The sequence below is a fragment of the Ursus maritimus genome, unplaced genomic scaffold (assembly GCF_017311325.1).
Source record: "Ursus maritimus isolate PB19 unplaced genomic scaffold, ASM1731132v1 scaffold_35, whole genome shotgun sequence".
NCBI classification, from domain to species: domain Eukaryota; kingdom Metazoa; phylum Chordata; class Mammalia; order Carnivora; family Ursidae; genus Ursus; species Ursus maritimus.
The window spans coordinates 21,540,260-21,560,404 of NW_024426119.1; the positions used below are offsets into that span (position 1 = coordinate 21,540,260).

Here is a 20,145-nt window from a genome sequence, read left to right on the forward strand (position 1 = left end):
CTGTTCCCAGGCAGGGCCAGGCCACGCTGCTCCTTCCACAGTGCGCGGAGCCGGGGGACTCTCATAGCTACGTGTTCATGCCAACAGCGTATTCCTGAGCCAGTGAGTAACCTCGGTGTTGTAAATGAGCAGATTAATACACAACAAAAGAATATAACTTCTATATATTAGGGAGTGGATTTTGCCCACAAATGAGACTTGACTGTATTAGTTTCCTAGAACTTCCGAAACAGATTACCACTAATTGGTGGCTTAAAACACCAAAATTTGTTCTCTTGCAGTTGTGAAGGCCAGAAGTCCAAATTCAAGGTGACAGCAGGGCCACGCTCCTCCAAAATCTCTAGGGGAGAATCCTGCCTTGCTTCTTTCCGCTGCTGGGCTCCCAGCGTACCTTGGTTTGTGGCAGCATAACTCCAGCCTCTGCCTATGGCTTCACATGGCTGATCTCTCTGTGTCCTTTTCTATTAGAAGGAGCTTCTCACTGGACTTAGGACCCACCCTAATCCAGTGTGATCTCATATTGATCCTTAGTTTAATTGCAACTGTAAAGACCTCGTTTCTAAATAAGGTCATGTTCTGGAGTTCTAAGTAGACATGAATTTTTGAGGAGACACTATTTGACCCACTACGTGATTTTTGAGTCAAAGAAATATCCTCATTAAAAAAGGGGAAAAAAAAACCTTTAGTGATCATGTCACTATGTATCAAAGAACTTCAAAATTAAAGCTAGATATTATTGTTGCCCCTTAAGTAGTAGAGATCTTATGGTGCTAGTGAAAACACTGCAGTGGGCACCTGTCACGCATGGTTTCCAGGAACAGAAATTGGCGTCAACTTTCCCAGGGGTGATTTGAAGGCAAATATCATGGACCTTTGGAATCACATTCTTTTTGACTCAGTCACGCAACTTCTAATATCTTAGTATCCTAAGTAATTATATATGTGAACAAAGATTTTTGTTCGGAGTGTTCATCACATTGTTATTAATTGTAGCAAAAAAAAATCCAACAATAGTGGATAAAATAAATTGTTGTGTATCATATGACTTAGGTATAAAAATGACAGTTTGCATATATGAATGACATGGGAAAATATCTTCAGTATAATGAGGAAAAATATAGAATTTAATACTTTATATGACCCAAATTTTATAAAATGTGTGTGTGCCATATTAGAAAAAAAGAAAGGAATGAAATAAAATGTGAACAGTGGTTTCCTCCCAGTTCTCATTGGCTGGTGACTGTTATTATTAGGTGTATCCTAGGCTGGACTGAGACAGGAGAGTGGACACTGTACCCACACACCTGCTTGTAAGGCCGGACAAAGTTCCTAACATGCTTAGCCGGAGACCCAGAACCGTAGCAGGGGACAGGTGGCCACAGGTTAGAAACAGCACAGTTTCCCTTGGTGCCGAGAGCCCCCGGAGGGCCCACGGCTATAGTGACTGCATGGTGGGCACTGCTGGGTCTGAGAAGCCTGAATCCTTTCTGAGTCAAAGCCCTCAGAATTCAGGAAGAACCTAAACACTCTGCCCTTTCTAAGAAATATGTACAGGCATCCAGGACTCTGCTGGTTCTTGAGCCAAATTTTGCATGGACAAGGCCACCCCCTTATCAGGAAGGAAACACAAAGCCGGGACCCAAATCTCGGAAGTTTCTCTGCCTCCAGCTTCTGATATCCAGAGAACCAGTTTTCACCCCTTTGTATTTTTCCATTCTCTATAATGGGCGTTACTTCATTAGAGGAAAAATAGATCAAGATAAATAGGGCATATCTGTACAATAGGATATTATTCAGCCACAAAAAGGAATGAACACTGATACATACTTGAAACTGATGAACCTCAAACACGTGATGCTAAGGGAAAGAAGCCAGACACGAAGGGCCACATACTGTATGATTCTTCTTATGTTAAGCATCCAGAAGAGGCAAATAATAGAAAGTAGATTGTGGATTAACAAGGACTGGAAGGGACTAGGGGAACATGCTACAGGTTTTTTTCTGGTGTGACAAAAAATGTTCCAGAATTAGATGATGGTGATGGTTGTACAGCTGACTTTAGAAGCCCATGGGGTGTGCACTTCCAAGTGCATTGCATGGTATGTGAATTACAGCTTAATAAAGCTGTTACCAAAACATAGATTAAGATGCTTCTAAGCTAATCTCTTTGTTTCTTTTGATTTCTGTAGGATCTTGAAGAAGAGTTAGACATGAAAGACAGAGTGATTAAAAAGCTACAAGATCAAGTCAAGACTCTGACCAAGACAATTGAAAAGGGTAGGAAAAATAACATTCCCTTTCCTACCTTTTGAACTGTCAGCTAAGGTCAACATGCGTTGTTTGTTTCTGATGTGGTCCAGTCATTGAAACTCAAAGGAATGATTCTCACCTGGCGTGGGGGTTGGAGAGAGGGTTGGGGCTCAGTGATAGGCTTATGGAAAGACCCTTTGGACCAGAGGATAGCTCACCAGCCCTCAGAAAATTCCAGATGCACTCATGTGATTGTAAGGGACACCCTGTAATGAATACTTTTAACCTCATCTGCTATTAACTCTCCTCTTGTGAAAATGAAACTGTGAACAAGTTTCAGATATAACTGCTTTGAAATCCTCTTCCTCTCCCAGTTGCATAGGAACAACATCTCCAATTCTGTTAGAAGAAAGAAGTAGAGAACTAAGAAGCTAGACGGTAGTCCTGAACATAGACTGAACTTCACACTTGAATGCCCTCGTGAGCGCCTGTGGGAAGGACCGCGTGCCTTTCTTTCCCTCATCTGCTTCTGAGTCCCTGAACTTTTTTGACTTCTCTCTCCTGCGCTCTCGATTCCCGCTCCGTATTGCTTCCTCTTCCTCCCAGCCTGGATCCCTGAGGCTGTATCTCCAACCGTCTGTTCCTTTTTCTGTACTCATTTCTTTGAAGAGACCCGTTACTGCTCTTTATTGCATTCTCACCTCAATCTCAAAACGCCCATCACAACATGAGGATCTTTCTCCTTCAGTCGTTAATGACAAATGTCAGTCTGCCCCACGAGGGCAGGGACCACGTCTGCCCTTCCCAAGGCCCCACTGTGTCCCCGTTGTTGGAAACAATGAATGAACTACCATCTCAACACAAGGATTTCCAAAATCCACCTCCCACTCCTCACTTCTTTTCCTGAGTCCTGGCCCCTCTTCGCCTCCAAGACGACGGCCTTCCACTCCACGCGTCTAAAGTAGAATACATCAGCTTCCCTTCCTATATTAGTTATCTGTTGCCATATAACAAACTATCCCCAAGTTTAGCAACTTAAAGCAACACACACGTAGCAACACAGAGTTTCTGAGAGTCGAGAATGCAGGAGCAACTTAGCTGTGGGGCTCTGGCTCTGAGTGCCATCAAGTCGTCAGCAGGGACGCAGTCACCCGAGGGCTTAATGGGCTGCAGCATCAGCTTCCAGGCTCGGCCACATGACTCTTGGTAGGAAGCCAACATCTTTTGAACACTCCATAGGTGCCATTTTGCTTCCAGAGTCCCTGCAAGGAACATGCCCAGATACAAGTCACCACGCTCAAGAATACCCAAAGTAGAATATCCTTATCAGGTGTTTCTGCCTCCTTTCTTGTTCTTCCAGGCCCACATGCAGGGTACCAACGAGACGTCATTCTTCCCATACACAGCATTGCTTAGTAAAACAGTTGACATTCTACCTCTATTAGTCTCCAAGGGAACAGGGCTAATCTATTAGCAGGAGAAATTCTCAAACAGTAATAAGAAAGTTCCGTTAACTCGCTACCTGCACCACCTTCTTTTTCACCCACCAGACCCTCCTCAGCCTTCTTGGCCCAACTGCTGTGCTGCCTCCTTCACGTGCTAAGAGTTCCAGCCACTTCTGTGCGAATTCTTATGCCCCCTGTATTAATTTCCTATGACTGCTGTAACCAATCAGCCTAAAATGAGTGGCTTAACACAACACAGGTTTATTATCTTACAGTTCTGGAGGTCAGAAGTCCAGAATGGTTTTCACGGAGTTAAAACCAATATGTCAGCAGGGCTGTGTTCCTCCTGGAGGCTTTAGGGGACAATCTTTTCCCTTGCCTTTCCAGCTTCTAGAGGTCACCCACATTTCTTGGCTTATGGATCCCTTCCTCCATTTTCAAATTCAACAGCATAGCATCTTCTAAATCTTTCTCACTCTCTAACCTCTGTTTCTGTCATCACATCTCCTCTCAGAACGGACATGAATCTTTGGCGACCAGAGGGCTGACTCTGGCTCACTCAAAGGTGTCTGTATTCCAATCCCCAGAACTCGTGAGTAGTCATGTTACTTACACAGCAAAGGGGAGTTTGCCAATGTGATTAAATTAAGGATCTTGCAGTGGGGAGATTACCCTGGGTTATTTAGGTGGAACCAGTACAATCACAAGAGACCTTATAAGAGAGCGACAGGAAAGCCAGAGTGAAAGAAGGTGATGTGACAATGGAAGCAGAGAGAGAGAGGGACGTGGTGACAGAAGTGGAGGTCAGAGTGATGTGGCCACAAGCCAGGGGGTATGGGGAGCTTCTGGAAGCTGAAAAAGGCGAGAAACGGATCCTCCCCTAGAGCTTCCAGAACTCAGCTCTGCTGACACTTTAAGTCCTACATGGGAGGTCCATTTCGGTCTTCAGAACTCCAAGCACTGTGAGATGGGAAAATTTGTCGTGTGTTAAGCCACTAAATTTGTGCTAACTTGTTACAGCACATAGGAAACTAATACAGCCCCCTCAGGACCATGCAGTTTTGTACTTTGCTCACCAGCTGTCCCGCGGATCTTGTTTCCTTGACTGTGCGTCAGCGTCTGGAAGACAGAAGCAATAGCTTGGCTTGCTTTCTTATCCACACGGTGCTGGACTCATGCTGGCTCTCCTGAGGACCCTTCACGCATAACTCCACCTTACAGAAGCAGTGCTGTACATTTATAGACTCGCAGATAGGAATCCCCGCCAGAGGAATTCTTCGAGATTAATCCAGTTTCCATTTATCTGAAAGCCACAGCGTCGATGTGGCAGCCAGCCAAACTGGGGTGGAGAGAGACAGAGTAGTCTCGTAATAAAGCCTCTAGACGTTGTTTCTGTGAATTTAGCTGATTGTTTGCCTCTGCCTGCAGGCAATGATGTGCCCTTGTCCTCGGGACCCAAGGAGTACCTTGGAATGCTGCAGTACAAGACGGAAGACGAGGACAAGCTCATCCAGAACCTCATTCTTGGTAGTGAGATCTGGAGCTCTGGGTGTTTGCTCTGTCACTCATTGCTACGTCCTGGGTGGGGGCCGTCACTTCTCCTCCTCCACTGCTGCTTCTCCAGCCCAGCGTTTCTCGGCCTCCGCACTGGTGACCAGATAATTGGTTGTCGTGGGGGCTGTGCATTGTAGGATATTAGGTAGCATCCTTGACTTCTACCCTCTAGAAGCCAGGATCAGCCCCTAGTCCGGACAATAAAAACAGACATTGCCAAACATCCCAAGGGAGCAGAATTGCCCTCAGTTAAGAAGTGCTGGCCTAACCCCTTCCTAAGTCTAATCATAGGATCCAGATAGAAGACACAGCCTCTCACTTTTGGTCTTAGCTCAGGAGCTGTGGTGGAAGTAACTGTGGCTCCTTGTTCTATTTGACTCGGCTGAGAATTTTATTTGCAGGCAATGTGATGGAGGCGTCCCAGCCACACCTCAGTTACAGGAATGTTCCAGTGTACACACTGAAGGGTTGGTGGTCTTAGAACCAATCTTACAAGACTGTCTTCACCTTGAAAATCACATGGTTTTCCAGTGGGAAGGAGCAAAGCTGCCTTTCTAGCAGCTGGTCTCAAGATCTGAAAGTAGAACTGATGTGTAGCCTAACTTCCTTGTCTTCTAAGTGACCTCCCCACCCCTGCACAGAGCGCATGAGCACCTGTACCCTTCCCTTTCTACCCTCACAGGTGCACAGCTCCTCTTCGTTTCCCTGTCTTAATGCAGCCACGGGGAGGTCTTTGTTTGCTTACCTTAGCTCTATAAAGTTTCTCTCTTCCCTTTACCCCCCATGCCTGCCGTTCTCTTGTCCTCAAGGCTGGCGAGGCCTCCTCCGAAGAACTATTGTGTGTCTATTTTCCTAATGCAAGGCAGGTGCATGTGATCACTGAGATCATATCCCCTCCCCACATTAGAGGCTGGAGTCGGGTGCAGGGACTCGCGGTTCCTCCCTTACATTGGAGGCCTGACATCCAGGGATCCATGCCAGGGAGAAGTATAACTTCTGTCTAAACTTCAGCCTTTTAAAAAAGAGAAAGTACTTTGCAGATGAGAAGTAAGAGGAACCAGTGGCACCTGTATATTTTTGCCAAGGAGAGCCAGACTGAATTCCTCCAAGAGAAAAGCTATCCCTACTATGCATTCAGGCACGGTGTCAAGTACAGAAAAGCAAATAAGGCCTGCCCCGTAGTCAGAGGCTCCTTATGGGGAGAGCTGACTCTCGGCTGTAGTGCTCACCAGCTCTTTCTGCTCCAGACTTGAAGCCTCGTGGCGTGGTGGTGAACATGATCCCGGGGCTGCCGGCTCACCTCCTGTTCATGTGCGTACGCTATGCAGACTCTGTAAATGACGCCAGCATGCTCAAGTCCCTCATGAACAGCACCATCAATGGCATCAAGCAGGTGGTTAAGGTAGGAACTGCCTTTGACATTGGCCCTTGCTATTGTGGTTCCTTTACGAACACCTTAAGGATTCATCCTTGGCCCATCCTTCATCTTGAGTCCTTGGTGAGCCACGGGATTCCTCAGACTAGTCTGAGGCCCACTCAGGGAAAGAAGCCAAGCTGCTTGGAAAAGACAATTTGGGTCAGGGTTCCCCAAGGCTAAAGATCTGCAAAAAGACCTCAAAGCCTTACCTCGAAGACTACAACCTGGTAGCCACCACCCCCACCACTTCTACCCTTTCAGCGGGTGAGATGCCCAGCCACGAGGATTCGTTATTCGCCAGGAGTTAGGAATAGAGAATTAACATTTGTCTGCTGTTGAGTGCTTTCTGGTTGCTATATTCACGAGAGCCACCAGAGTGCTCTTGGAAGGGACCCCCAGAAATTGATGTTCTCCCGGTCCATAATTTCATAAGATGGGTTTCCTTAGGCCCCACGTGCATTGTGTCCCAGGCCATAGGCACACAGTATTGCCTCATCTTGCTGCTCTGGAATGTTTAAATATTTAGGAACTAAAAGATGCATGGCATGAGGTCTATAAATCCTTTCCCACCAGCATCTCCCATCTCAACTTCCCCAGTGACTCCCAGGCCTCTGCCTTTGTGGGTGGCCAGGGCCTGCCCCTCGCCACTCCAGCGTGCAGCACTTTAAAGCAGCCCTCACTTGGCCCACATACCCAGTAGTCTCTGTGCCTTTCCATCCAGCCCCAACTGCCAAGGTGCTCACACTGGCAGGCTCCCCAGTTCCTGCAATCCAGCCCCTGCTCCAGAAAGATCACTAGTAATTCCTCTTGCTAAATCCAATGGGTTTCCCTTAGTCCTTATCCTCTTCTAATGAACAGAAGCATTAGGTCCACCCTCTGAAACTTTCCTACTTTGTCCCTCAAATTCCAGGACTTTCCCAGTTTTCCTCTTACCTCTGACCATGGTACCTCCTTACCTTCTCCGTGCCTCTTCCCGCTGCCCCACAAGCAGGGCTGTTCTCACCAGCAGAGTCCTTGATTCCCAGCTCTTGTCCCTCCAGCCCTTTCCTTCAAGGACAGCATTCTCTCCCGTCTCAGGAGACTTTCTCAGCTGTCCTCTTGCACCAGCATCTTTCCATCCTCTGAGAGTTTGTAGCCCAGTCTCGGTCCATTGTGCAGGAGCTCAGCCACCCATTTAATTGTGTCCTGTGTATGTTACGTTATGAACGACCTTCTTCCCGATCAGAATGTGAACTCTTAAAAAGAAGGACCCAGACTCACCTTTACCGGGCATTCCNNCAGTGCCTGCTTCACATTTCATAATAAGTGACATAAGCCAGACAGAAATACTTTGCAAACCACAACCTGCTAAGTAAACGTAAGAGCTTATCATTACAGTATAAATTTAATAAAAAGTCTTCGGTGAATAAAAAAAGAATTCATTCTGATCAAAAGCCAGCAGCTGACCAAACTGGTAGGATACACCTGTTCTTGGCTCAAAGGCACCAGTAGTCACCAAATCCAACTTTGTCTTTCTTGGGGCTTTTTTGTTGATATTGTTTGTTTGTTTGTTTGTTTGTTTGTTTTCAAGGAACACGTAGACGACTTTGAAATGCTGTCTTTTTGGCTTTCCAATACGTGTCATTTCCTCAACTGCCTGAAGCAGTACAGTGGAGAAGAGGTAGGGACACTTGCCCGTTCTGTGTTCTGTGCAGACTGCTGGTCTATAACTTCCTCGTGAAGCCAGAGCTCACCACGGGGCTTGGGGACATCACCAGCTCCAGGGGTAGCCTCTGCTCCAAATAGCTTCTGCTTTCCATCTCAGCTAGGAGGCCAACTTCACATTACTGGTTGGACAGAAGTCATAGAAGACTTAGAAAGAGGCCTGGACCTTGGGCATGATATTGAGCCTCACTTTTCCTTGAGTTTTAAATCAAGGAGGTCGGGGCACCGGGGTAGCTCAGTGGGTTAGGTGACTGCCTTCAGCTTGGGTCATCATCCCATGGTCCTGGGAATGAGCCCTGCTCAGCGGGGAGTCTGCTTCTCCCTCTCCCTCTGCCCTTCCACCCCTTCTCTCTCAAATAAAATCTTAAAAATAATAATAATAAATGGGGGCACCTGGGTGGCGCAGTCGTTAAGCATCTGCCTTCAGCTCAGGGTGTGATCCCAGCGTTCTGGGATCGAGCCCCATGTCAGGCTCTTCCGCTGGGAGCCTGCTTCTTCCTCTCCCACTCCCCCTGCTTGTGTTCCCTCTCTGGCTGGCTGTCTCTCTCTGTTAAATAAATAAAATCTTTAAAAATAATAATAATAATAATAAAAACATAAAATAATAATAATTTAAAAATAATCTACCTCAATGAGGTAGATTAGATGATTTTTAAGTTTCTGGTTGTGAAATTCTGAGGTTTTTAGTATTATGACTCTAAAACCCAACCTTTAGATCAAAGTGACTGTTCAGAGCTCTTCTCTTTGCAGGGTTCTGGTCATTCCTCCACAATCTGTACGTCCTTTGCCATTCCAGCTCTGCTCCCAAGGGGCTGACATCAGAAAGGAATTCTCCACCTTCTAGTGCTCACAGAGCCAAGTGTCATTGACCTAAAATAACAAAGTAGCTTTTAGGGTTTTCACTGCTCTCCCAAATGTTTGAACCGTTAGTGGTCCCACCAGCAGTGTATGAAGCTTCCAGTGCGTATCTTCACCAACACTTGATACTGATACATTTTAATTATTTACCAATCTCATTGGTATAAAATGATACCTTGCTGACTTAAATTGCAATTACTTGATCACTAGTGGGATGAGGAATCATTCCATGTAGGGTCACCTGGGTGCTCAGTGTGTTGAGCATCTGACTCTGGGTTTCCACTCAGGTCATGATCTCAGGGTCAAGAGATCAAGCCCGAGTAGGGCTCTGTGCTCAGCAGGGAGTCTGTTGAAGATTCTCTCGCTCTCCCCCTCTCCCTCTGCCCTTCCCTCTGCTTGCACACACTCCCCCCCACCTCAAATAAATAAAATAAATCTTAAAAAAAAAAAAAGAAGTCACTCCACATGCTCACTGGTCATTTGGGCTTCTGTTCAAATTGCCTCCTGACATCTGTTCTCCCTTTTTTTTAGAGGTGATTGTTTTTCTTATTGATTTGTAGGAGATCTTTATATACCATGGATAAACCGTGGCTTGTCTTATAATTTTCCTTATGGAGTGTGTTGTGCACAATTTCTGAATTTTGGCTTTGGCATATCGATCCTATTCTTTTATGACATGCATTTTAGTGTCTTCAGGAAATTCTTCCCTTCCCTGAGATCATGGACTGATTCTCTTACTTTCTTCTGAACTTCTATAATTCAAATTTACAGCTCACAATTGTGCTTTCATCTCTACAGAATTGGTGTGATTATTTATCCCACAGTGTGTGAAATAATGGTCTCATATCTTCTTCCATGTGGATAGCCAATTGTCCCAATGAAGGAAAAGTAAAATAAAATATTAGTAACCCTACTAGTACTATAGGACAAAAAGAAAAAGAAGTAAAGAAAATCCGACCGCTGACGAAAAGGAATACCAAAAGGAGCAGGGGGCAAAGCCCAGTCCACTTAAAACAAACTGGCATGTGTGAGACATTAATGAAAGAGGATATTATTCAACACCATTTATCTTTCCACCCTTTCTTTGCCCCCTCAGCCATGTATACAGTGTTCTTTTCCCAGTCGGCATGTTTTTTTCCATTGCTATATTTTCATTTCTATTTCAATGGTTCTTTTTTCACCTCTGCCTCTAAACATTATATCCTCTTCTTAATGCTTTTTCTTTTATCTCTTTGAAATGTTGAATATATTGTATTAGTCTGGTTGTGCTGTGATCACAAAATACCCCAGACGAGAAGGCTTTTAAACCACAGAAATGTATTTTCTCACAGTTCGAGGGGCCCGCAGTCTGACACTAGGGGGCCAGCACGGCTGGTTCCTGCTGGGAGCTGTCTTCCTGGCTTGTGGCCTTCCCACAGCCTTTCCTTGCTGCACGGGTGTGGAAGGAGACACACCGAGCTTCCTGGTGTCTCTTATTAAAGGGACAATAATCCTATCAGATTAGGACCTCACACTTAGGACCGCATTCGATCTGAATTGCCTGATCACAGGCCCCATCTCCAAATACAGGCACACTGGAGGAGGGGCTCCAACATATGAATTTGGGGGCATCACAAACATTGAGTCCATAGCACACATTTTAAAATATTTCAGATTGATCTATGCTTTATAATCATTAAGTCGTGAATCTCATGTATTGCATGACCTCTTAGAGCTGTTTGTTTCTTTTGGTGCTTTGTAGGCTTTTTTGACGAGCTTCCGCGGGAGTTGTTTTGCAGTGTATTCTGTAGGTGCGGGGGGCACGTATCTGTAGGGTGAGGAGGCAGTATGGCGACAGTTAGTGACAGAGATTAAGCAGTACCACAAGCGTGCAGAGCTCGTTTCATACAAATCGGACACTAGGTTTTAAAGTGTAGGAGCTCATCGGAATGTCTGTAACAGAGGCAGTATTTTAATTTCCCACATGTCTGTATCATTCTAATATTTATATGCTCACATTACTTTCAGGAATTCATGAAGCTCAATAGTCCACATCAGAATAAGAATTGCTTGAACAATTTTGACCTTTCAGAATACAGACAGATTCTGAGTGATGTGGCCATACGAATATATCATCGGTTCGTTGTTGTGATGGAAAATAACATTCAACCAATAATAGGTACGAAAAGAATTGATGACCAAAAAATATTCATGTTCGCCCTGAGACCTTAAGAAAATATATCTGGTATAAGGAATGTGATTACAAAGAATGTAATTTTAAAACCAGAAAAGTTTAATTGTGTCAATGTCTACTTTTTAATTCTTTTTAATTGCTTGAAATGAGGACCTATATCGAAGTACGGGGTTCATAGTTTCCTGCCTGAATGAAAGGGAGATTCTCCTGAAGGGAAAGACTAGGGAGACCGGCTGCTACTCAGGGAGCTAATTCTAGGTTGTAACTAAGCATTTTTGAAATCTTAGAGTCCCCCTCAAATTCTTGTATACTTTCTTCAGATTTCTGAAATTTAACTACTTCAGGCTTTAAATGGTTCCAGACCATGAGTTACCCGTTAACCTGCTCCCTCTCCTGTGAAGTTGAAAGAAGAGGGACTCCAAGCCTCCAAGAGGAGCTGCTGCCCTGTTGTAAACAGCCATGCACTCCGTCCCCTTCCCCCCACGCCCCCCCGGGGCTCCTCAATCCTTGATCCTCTTGCTTCCCGTCCACTGCTAACTCCTGCGGAAAACGTCCCACCTCCTGGAACAGACCCAGGAGAGCACTGGGAAATGTTCTCTGGTTGTCCCCACCGTGTGTGCGAGAAACGCTTGTGTTTTCCTGTCCAGTGCCAGGCATGCTGGAGTACGAGAGCCTGCAAGGCATTTCTGGCCTGAAGCCCACAGGCTTCCGGAAGCGGTCATCCAGCATAGATGACACGGACGCCTACACGATGACGTCCGTCCTGCAGCAGCTGAGTTACTTCTACAGCACCATGTGCCAGAACGGCCTGGACCCTGAGCTGGTGCGGCAGGCCGTGAAGCAGCTCTTCTTCTTGATCGGGGCCGTCACGCTGAACAGCCTCTTCCTGCGGAAAGACATGTGCTCCTGCAGAAAAGGCATGCAGATCAGGTAAAACCCAGAGCCTCCGCTCACACCCAGAGGCGGCTGGGAGACGTCCGGGGCCACACGAGGCTGCCCCCTCCGCGTGAGCTGCACTGCTGGGATGGGGGGCGTGCAGGAGGACTCTGGGAAACGGGCAGGGCTGCGGTGGGGCGGTGCCCCGCCCCCCCACCTGCCCCCCACCATCACTCTGCACCAAGCTAGCTTAGCGCTCAGGCCCAGGGCCTTCCTTCAGTGGTTCAAGACTAGTAACTAGTACTTGTATATTTTAAATCCTGGCCCTGGGTGCTTATCGTATACTCAGCCGGTATATACTGACTGTCACCTCTGTGACCCGCACTGCGTGGAGGAGGGCACAGGAAATGAAGGAAAGATCAGCTTGATCCCTTCCTCTAGAACCTTAGCACAGCCAAATAACAATTTAAGGCAATTACAGTTAAGTCACAAGTGCTGCAGAGAGGAGATCGTGTCTTGCTAGAGGTGGTTTATCAGTTTTACGGATCCTTTCGAATAACCGGTTTTGGCTTTCATTGATTTTTCTCTATTTTAAAAAATTTAATTGATTTCTGTTTCTGTCTTTATTAGGTCATGTCTTCTGCTTGCTTTGGATTTATTTTGCTCTTCTTTTTCTCGTTTCTTAAGGTAGAAGCATTGGTTATTGACTTTGAGATCTCCCTTTTCTAAAGCATTTAATGCTATAAACTTCTCTCCAAGCACTGACTTTATCCCATAAATTCCGAGATGTTCTTTTTCATTTTTGTTGAATTGAAAACAGTATCTCATTTCCTTGGAGTCTTACTCTTTGACTTGTGGATTATTTAGAATTATGTTGTTTCGGGGGCGTCTGGTTGGCTCAGTCGGTTAAGCGTCTGCCTTTGGCTCAGGTCGTGATCTCAGGGTCCTGGGATGGAGCCCCGCATGGGGCTCCCTGCTCAGCAGGGAGGCTGCTTGTCTCTCTCCCTCTGCCCCTCCCCACCATTCGTGCTCTCTGTCTCTCTCTCTCTCTTTCAAGTAAATAAATAAAATCTAAAAAACAAAAAAAGTATGTTGTTTCATTTCCAAGTATCCAGACACTTTCTTGCTACCTTTCCGTTACTGACTTCTAGTTTAATTCCATATGATCAAAGAACGTATTCTTTCCGTCACACTCTTGGAAACAGAAGATAGAATGGTCGTTGCCCAGGGCTGAGGAGAGAGGGGTTAGTTTCAAGTCTGCGAGATAAAAGAGTTCTAGGGCTCTGTTAGGTAGCATGGTGCGTACAGTTAACACCTGTGCCGTAGTTAAGATGGTAAATTTTATGTGTCTTTTATCATAATAAAAAAACAATCTCAGGGTACACCTGGGTTGCTTCCATATCTTGACTATTGTAAATAATGCTACAATAAGCATAAGGGTCCATATATCTTTTTGAATTGGTGTTTTCATTGTCTTTGGGTAAATACCCAGTAGTGGAATTACTGGATTATATTCCACCACTGAGTTTTGAGTGGGAGAATTAACATTCTCAACATCCAGATTAAGGAAGGACTGTGGCAGGATTATTAAAAGGGATAAGATGGGAAGCCCAATAGGAATCCATTGTAATAAGAAGTCAAACTAGTGGGGCAAAATTACGGTGCAAAAAAGGAGGGAAACCAGTATAAGAAATGGTATCTCACACTCATTACATCCCTATGGAATATACCAATTCAGCATTATTGTCCCAGTGTTATAATGACCCACATAGGGAGATGCTAAGTTAGAAGGTCCGAGCTAAAAATGACCTTAGAGATCACCTGGTTCAACGCTCATATTTTTAAGTTGATTTATTTAAGTAATCTCTACACCCAACGTGGAGCTCGAACCTACGACCCCGAGATCAAGAGTTGCTGCTCCCCCCCCTGAGCCAGCCAGGTGCTCCCAACCTCAATTTTTAAAAACAGCTTCCTGATAATTTACATGCTGTAAATTATCCATCTGTTTGTCCATTCTGTAAACTATCTCTGTATCAGTCAATGGGTTTTGGTATATTTACAGAGTTGGGCAAACATCACCATAATGTAATTTAAAACATTTCCATCACTCCAAAGAGAAGCCTTATACCCACTAGCAGCAGCATTCTTGTCTGCTACCATATCCCACCTCCACAGTCCCCTCTCCCTCAGGCTAGGCAACCACGAATATATTTTCTTTCTCTGTAGGTTTGCTTGTTCTGGACACTTTTATAAATGGAATCATAAAATGTGTTGTCTTTTGTGACTGGCTTCTTTCACTTAGCATAGTTGTCTAAGTTCATCCATGTGGTAGCATGTATCAGTTCCTCATTGCTTTTTATTGCTGAATAATATCCCACTGTATGGACATACCACAATTTGTGTATCCATCAGTTGGTGGACACTTTGGGTTGTTTTCATTTTTTGGCTATTATGAGTAATGCTGCAGTGAACATTTGTGCACAATTTTTTTATGTGGCTATGCTTTCAGTTCTCTTGAGTATGTATCTAACAGTGGAATTGCTGGGTCATATGGCAGTTCCATGTTTAACATTTTGAGGAACTGCCAGCCTGTTTTCCTTAGCAGCTCTACCATTTTATATTCCCACTAGCAATATATGAGGGTTCTTAACACTCTCTTTTACCCAGAGAGGGTGAGTAACTTTCCAAGCTCACACAGTAGATTGGTGGGACTAAAACCCAGGCCCCTTACCTTACAAACTTGTGATAATTAGTGACAGAATCAAGAATAAAAACCCCAGTGGACTGAATGAAAGCTTTCTACCAACTGAAAATTTTCTGCCAATTTAGGAAAAGAAATCAGTTTTTTATACCAATGTAAGGTCTTCAAATATCACTAGGATTTTTTCCTTTAGTAGATTTTCAAATCCGTTATTAAGGGTATTTTAATAGATCACTTTATAAGTTATTGAAGTCACTGCTTTTTGCTCAGATTTTCCCCAAAGTTTATAGCTGGTATAGCTCCTCACCCTAGACCATCAAGATCCTTAGAACCATGGATCATGAGAGTTGATCATTTGGTCCAAGCCTCTCATGTTACAAATGAAGAAACTGCTGGACCATGGTCCTAAGGCTCTCAGTGGACTCAGGTACCCTCTCAGGACACACTGGGGGATTCGGCACCCTCCCCTGAAGTGTTCTCAGTGGATCACCCGCTGTTCTCTGTTTCTCTGGCTTTTACTCCAGGTGCAATATCAGCTACTTAGAAGAATGGCTTAAAGATAAGAATTTGCAGAACAGCTTGGCCAAGGAAACTTTGGAACCTCTGTCTCAGGCAGCCTGGTTGCTTCAGGTCAAGAAGACCACAGACAGCGATGCCAAGGAGATCTATGAACGCTGTACCTCACTGTCTGCTGTGCAGGTGACCGGACTTGCTGAGTGTGTCCCTGACCTTCACCAACAGACCATATGATTGGGGTCGCCCTTTCTGGCTTAGCCAGCCATAGGGTGTGTCTGAGTCTCTGTGTGCTCTTTGGGGTGCACACATATCTCCCAAGGACCACCTTCTTATCTAATAAGCACTTATTTAATACTAACTTAGGACTTAACACAAAAGTGTATATGATACATTCCCTGCCCACTGAACTCATAGATGTGTATGTAGGGGGGAGTGGGCAGGGGTGAGGAAGGAGGCCAGAGCACATGGCTCCTAGAGCCACATTACAGTATCAGGGAACTACATGTGGTTCCCAACAGTTCCCAAACCATCAGAATCATTATTTCATGGACAGACTTGTCATTTTTCATGGTCTAACACCATCTTATGTGCTGTTTGCAGATCATAAAGATCCTTAATTCATACACACCTATAGATGACTTTGAGAAAAGAGTGACTCCATCCTTCGTTCGCAAAGTACAGGTAGGATCCTTAAGGATGTACCTTTCAATTTTTAGTATAAGAAATTCAGGGGACACCTGGGTGGCTCAGTCAGTTAAGTGTCCGACTCTTGATCTCAGCTTGGGTCTTGATCTCAGGGTTATCAGTTCAGGCCCCATATTGGGCTCCACACTGGGTGTGGAGACTACTTTGAACGAATGAATAATTGAATATTGAATTAGTGGTATAGAAATCTAAGATTAAAGCACATTTACCAAACATGCAAATGAAAGGCACTTAGCAAAAGCAGCAGTTTTCCTGTCAAAAAATGCATTTTATTTAATCTTGTAATTTTATTTTAAAAGATTTTATTTATTTATTTGAGAAAGAGAGCACAAGCGAGGGGAGAAGCAGAGGGAGAGGGAGAAGCAGGCTCCCCGCTGAGCAGGGAGCCCAACGTGGGGCTCGATCCCAGGACTCTGGGATCATGACCTGAGCCAAAGGCAGACGCTTAACCCACTGAGCCACCCAGGCGCCCTCAGAACCCATTTTAGCCTTGGTGAGAAGGGAATGAAAACACCAAAACCGTGATTTACCTGCTATGTTCCTTCAGCGTATATTGTTTATTATTAGTCTTCTTATCAGTACTGTGCAAGGGAGCAGAGGCTGAATGGAAAAATGTGTATCCATTTTTCTCATTTTAATCCCTAAAGTTTCTTCCCCAATCAACTAAGGCATCAGTTCTCAAAGTTTGGTTCAAGGAACCTGTGGGTCCTTGAGACCCTTTCAGGGGGTCTGCAAAGTCTTCCTTTTTCCAAATACATATGTATGAAGCAGACTTTTTTCCCTATACTTCAACCAAAATAACATATCACCATAGGTCGAATGCAGAAGTGGATATGAGAGATTTCACCGGTCATATTAAGTCAGACATTAAAAAGATTTACAAAAATATAAAACAATACCGCTTCCTACTAATTTTTTTTTGTTTTCAAAAATAGTTATTTTTCAACAAATGTTTACATGCCTTGGGTTTGTTCATGTTATTTTAATGAATTAATATTTTAAATTATTGTTTTAATTACTAATATGGTAAATATCAATAGTTAAACCCACATACACAAAAGCTCTTTGGGGTCCTCAATAATCTTTAAAGAATATAAAGGGGTCTTGAAACAAAAAATTTTACAAACGACTGAACTACAAAGAAGGATAACTGCTAGAAAGGTTTAATACTTCAGATCTACTCATGTTTGGGCTTAGAATTATGCCACAAGAATGGATAAGAATGGTCAACGTATCCAGTTACAGTCAGTCCATCCTGTGGGGAATTAACTTCCGAGGTGAAACAGAACAGGTAGGTAAATATTCACGACAGCTGATTGGAAATCCTGCATAGACCATCTCACCACGGGATTATGCTGTTAAAAGGCTCTTTTGTGCGTTCTCTCACGGGATTTTGGAAGATTTTCAGTGAAGGTGGAGTTGTGTTTTCCTTACTCTAGACTTGTAGATAGTTACAAAGCAGAATGCACGGGTTTCCTTATTCGTTTTTCCTCTGGTTTTACTTGCAGGCTCTCCTGAACAGCCGGGAGGATTCATCCCAGCTGATGCTGGATACAAAATATCTCTTTCAAGTTACATTTCCTTTTACCCCCTCTCCACATGCTCTGGGGATGATCCAGATCCCCAGCAGTTTTAAACTAGGCTTTCTCAATAGATTATAGCAGGAGAAAGAGAGGCAGTGTGCTTCTCCCTCAGAAGCTAAATGAAGATCAAATATGAGGGATGTAGTTTATTCATCGGAACTGGAAATGCTTTGGAATGTGGTGTAAGGAAGAACGTAAGCATTCTCCAAGATAGGCCACATCTTCTCCTGCTCCCGGTGATGGTGTCGCCACTGTCATTTTGTAAGAGTTAACACACACTAGCTGGGGTTGGAAAGGCCACGTCTACCTTCAGAATCACGCCAGCTTTTACTGGGGTTCCTGGAAGGCCTGTGCTTTCTTCCAGGTGACTCTTGTCTAGATCTGTCTTATGACAGGGCTCCCCCCAGAGGGAGTAGGATCCGGGGACACGGTGTCTCCTGTTTTCTAACATTTGTGTGAAGCCCAAGTACACTTATGAAGCCACCAGTGGGTTCCAGGGTTGAGTCCAGGAAATAATCCCATTTGGCCACAAGGTCCTGTCAAAAGTCCTCTGACCCCATGCCTCCTGCCCGGGGTGGGCGGGGTGGGGTTCACTGACTTTTTACTAAAAATGAAAAATAATTTATAATGAAAAATACTTATAATTTCAGACCCCTCTAGTTTTTAAGAGAATATTCAATCTGAAATGAATCATATGAAGTACTTTATGTTATATATTCTAAAACAATTATATTATTAAAATTAACTGCCATGCCATTTATCTCTCTTCTGAAAGAACATTTCTTTAAATTTTATCTGCCAGCACATTTGCCATACTTTTTCATTGTTCATACAACATCATCTTTAAAAACTAAGTTTAAAAGGCAACTTAAATGATTTTCTCTATCTTTTCAGCATTCAAATACATTCTTAAATTTTCCCATAAAAATAAATGAAGAATATGTCAGTTCCTCCTTTTGAGAAACCAGTGTTTCCCAAGTTTTATGGAAACGGACTATCCCATGTACACCCCCCTCCCTGCCCAAGCCTTCTCGTTCCTTCCTTTCAGAGCATACGATGTCATCTGACCAGCCCTGCTAGCCTGTGGCCAGTGGTCCCAAGGCTCCTCTGCACCATTCTGAGAATCCCAATAGCCCTCTGCTTCGGACAGAGTCACAGGCAGTAGCTGTGACTATAACACAGACATATATCTTAGGAATGGAAAGAAAACATGATTATGAAGCCACAGCACCCTAATACGTAATGATGCCTTTTCATATTATAAATGATTTAGTTCAGTTTGATACACTGTATAGGAAGAAATGAAAAGTAGAACTTTTAAATATTTTAATCAATAAAATAAATTACCAAATGAATTGGGTCAGGTTCTTTCTTTTTTCTTTTTCTTTTTTTTTTTTTAAGTAGCTCCACACCCAGTGTGAGGCCCAAACTCACAACCCTGAGACCAAGACTTGAGCTGAGATCAAAAGTTGGATGCTGGGGTGCCTGGGTGGCTCAGTCATTAAGCATCTGCCTTCAGCTCAGGGCGTGATCCCAGCGTTCTGGGATCGAGTCCCGAGTCAGGCTCCTCCCTTGGGAGCCTGCTTCTTCCTCTCCCACTCCCCCTGCTCGTGTTCCCTCTCTCGCTGGCTGGCTCTGTCAAATAAATAAAATAAATAAAATCTTTAAAAGTTGGATGCTTAACCGACTGAGTCACCCAGGTGCTCTGAGTCAGGTTCTTTTAATTGCTAGGAGATTACATTTTTCTTAGGTGCACAAGATTTATGCCTTTCTTTAAAGATTGTATACTTAAAGATGCTGGAATCTTTATAGATTCATAATATCTCATAAAATATATATAAACATTTTTAGAGGGGAAGTAAATATGCCCTAAGTCCTGGCTCAGGCCGTGTCTCCATGGGCTCCCAGATGGTGAGAGAATGAGGGGCTATTCACAGGCACTTGGCTGGGTTTCTGACCTGTGGCCTCGTCTGTGCCCTTTCTCTGCTCCCCATCACCCTTCCTTTCCGGTTCCCATATGTCAGGGTTCATGCCTGTTTTAACACTCACCCTGGGCTATCAGCCGGTGCTATTGCCCATCTCCTCTGCTACCCTGTGAGCTCCTGGAGAGCAGGCCCACGTCTCACTCATCCCTGTGCTCATCTTAGTGCTGGCGAGACGGGACAGAGCTGCAGGAGCAAGGTCCTATTAGAGGCAGCAGGATTGGGGGCACGGGGGTTGGTCAGCCTTGGGAAGGAGCAGATCTTGTCTGGGAACAAGGAGGCCTGCAGAGGTTGAAAAATTGATGCATGGAGAAGGGGCGAGGGGCATGTCTCCCACATCTCAGTCCGTCCCACAAAGCTGAAGGTGGGAAGAACGGCCAA

The 20,145-nt window shown here is 44.5% G+C and overlaps 1 protein-coding gene across 1 annotated transcript in view; it reads left to right on the forward strand.

The window, feature by feature from the left end:
* Positions 1 to 19,137, forward strand: part of MYO5C (myosin VC) — a 96,289-nt gene extending 77,152 nt beyond the window's left edge. Inside the window, exons 35-43 of the mRNA XM_040620422.1 lie at positions 2,190 to 2,277; positions 5,124 to 5,222; positions 6,497 to 6,651; positions 8,237 to 8,326; positions 11,236 to 11,386; positions 12,049 to 12,331; positions 15,503 to 15,677; positions 16,095 to 16,175; positions 17,708 to 19,137. Coding sequence (XP_040476356.1) covers positions 2,190 to 2,277; positions 5,124 to 5,222; positions 6,497 to 6,651; positions 8,237 to 8,326; positions 11,236 to 11,386; positions 12,049 to 12,331; positions 15,503 to 15,677; positions 16,095 to 16,175; positions 17,708 to 17,860 — 1,275 coding nt within the window. The 3' untranslated portion in view covers positions 17,861 to 19,137. The remainder of the gene's footprint in view (positions 1 to 2,189; positions 2,278 to 5,123; positions 5,223 to 6,496; positions 6,652 to 8,236; positions 8,327 to 11,235; positions 11,387 to 12,048; positions 12,332 to 15,502; positions 15,678 to 16,094; positions 16,176 to 17,707) is intronic.
* Positions 19,138 to 20,145: the final 1,008 nt, after the last annotated feature.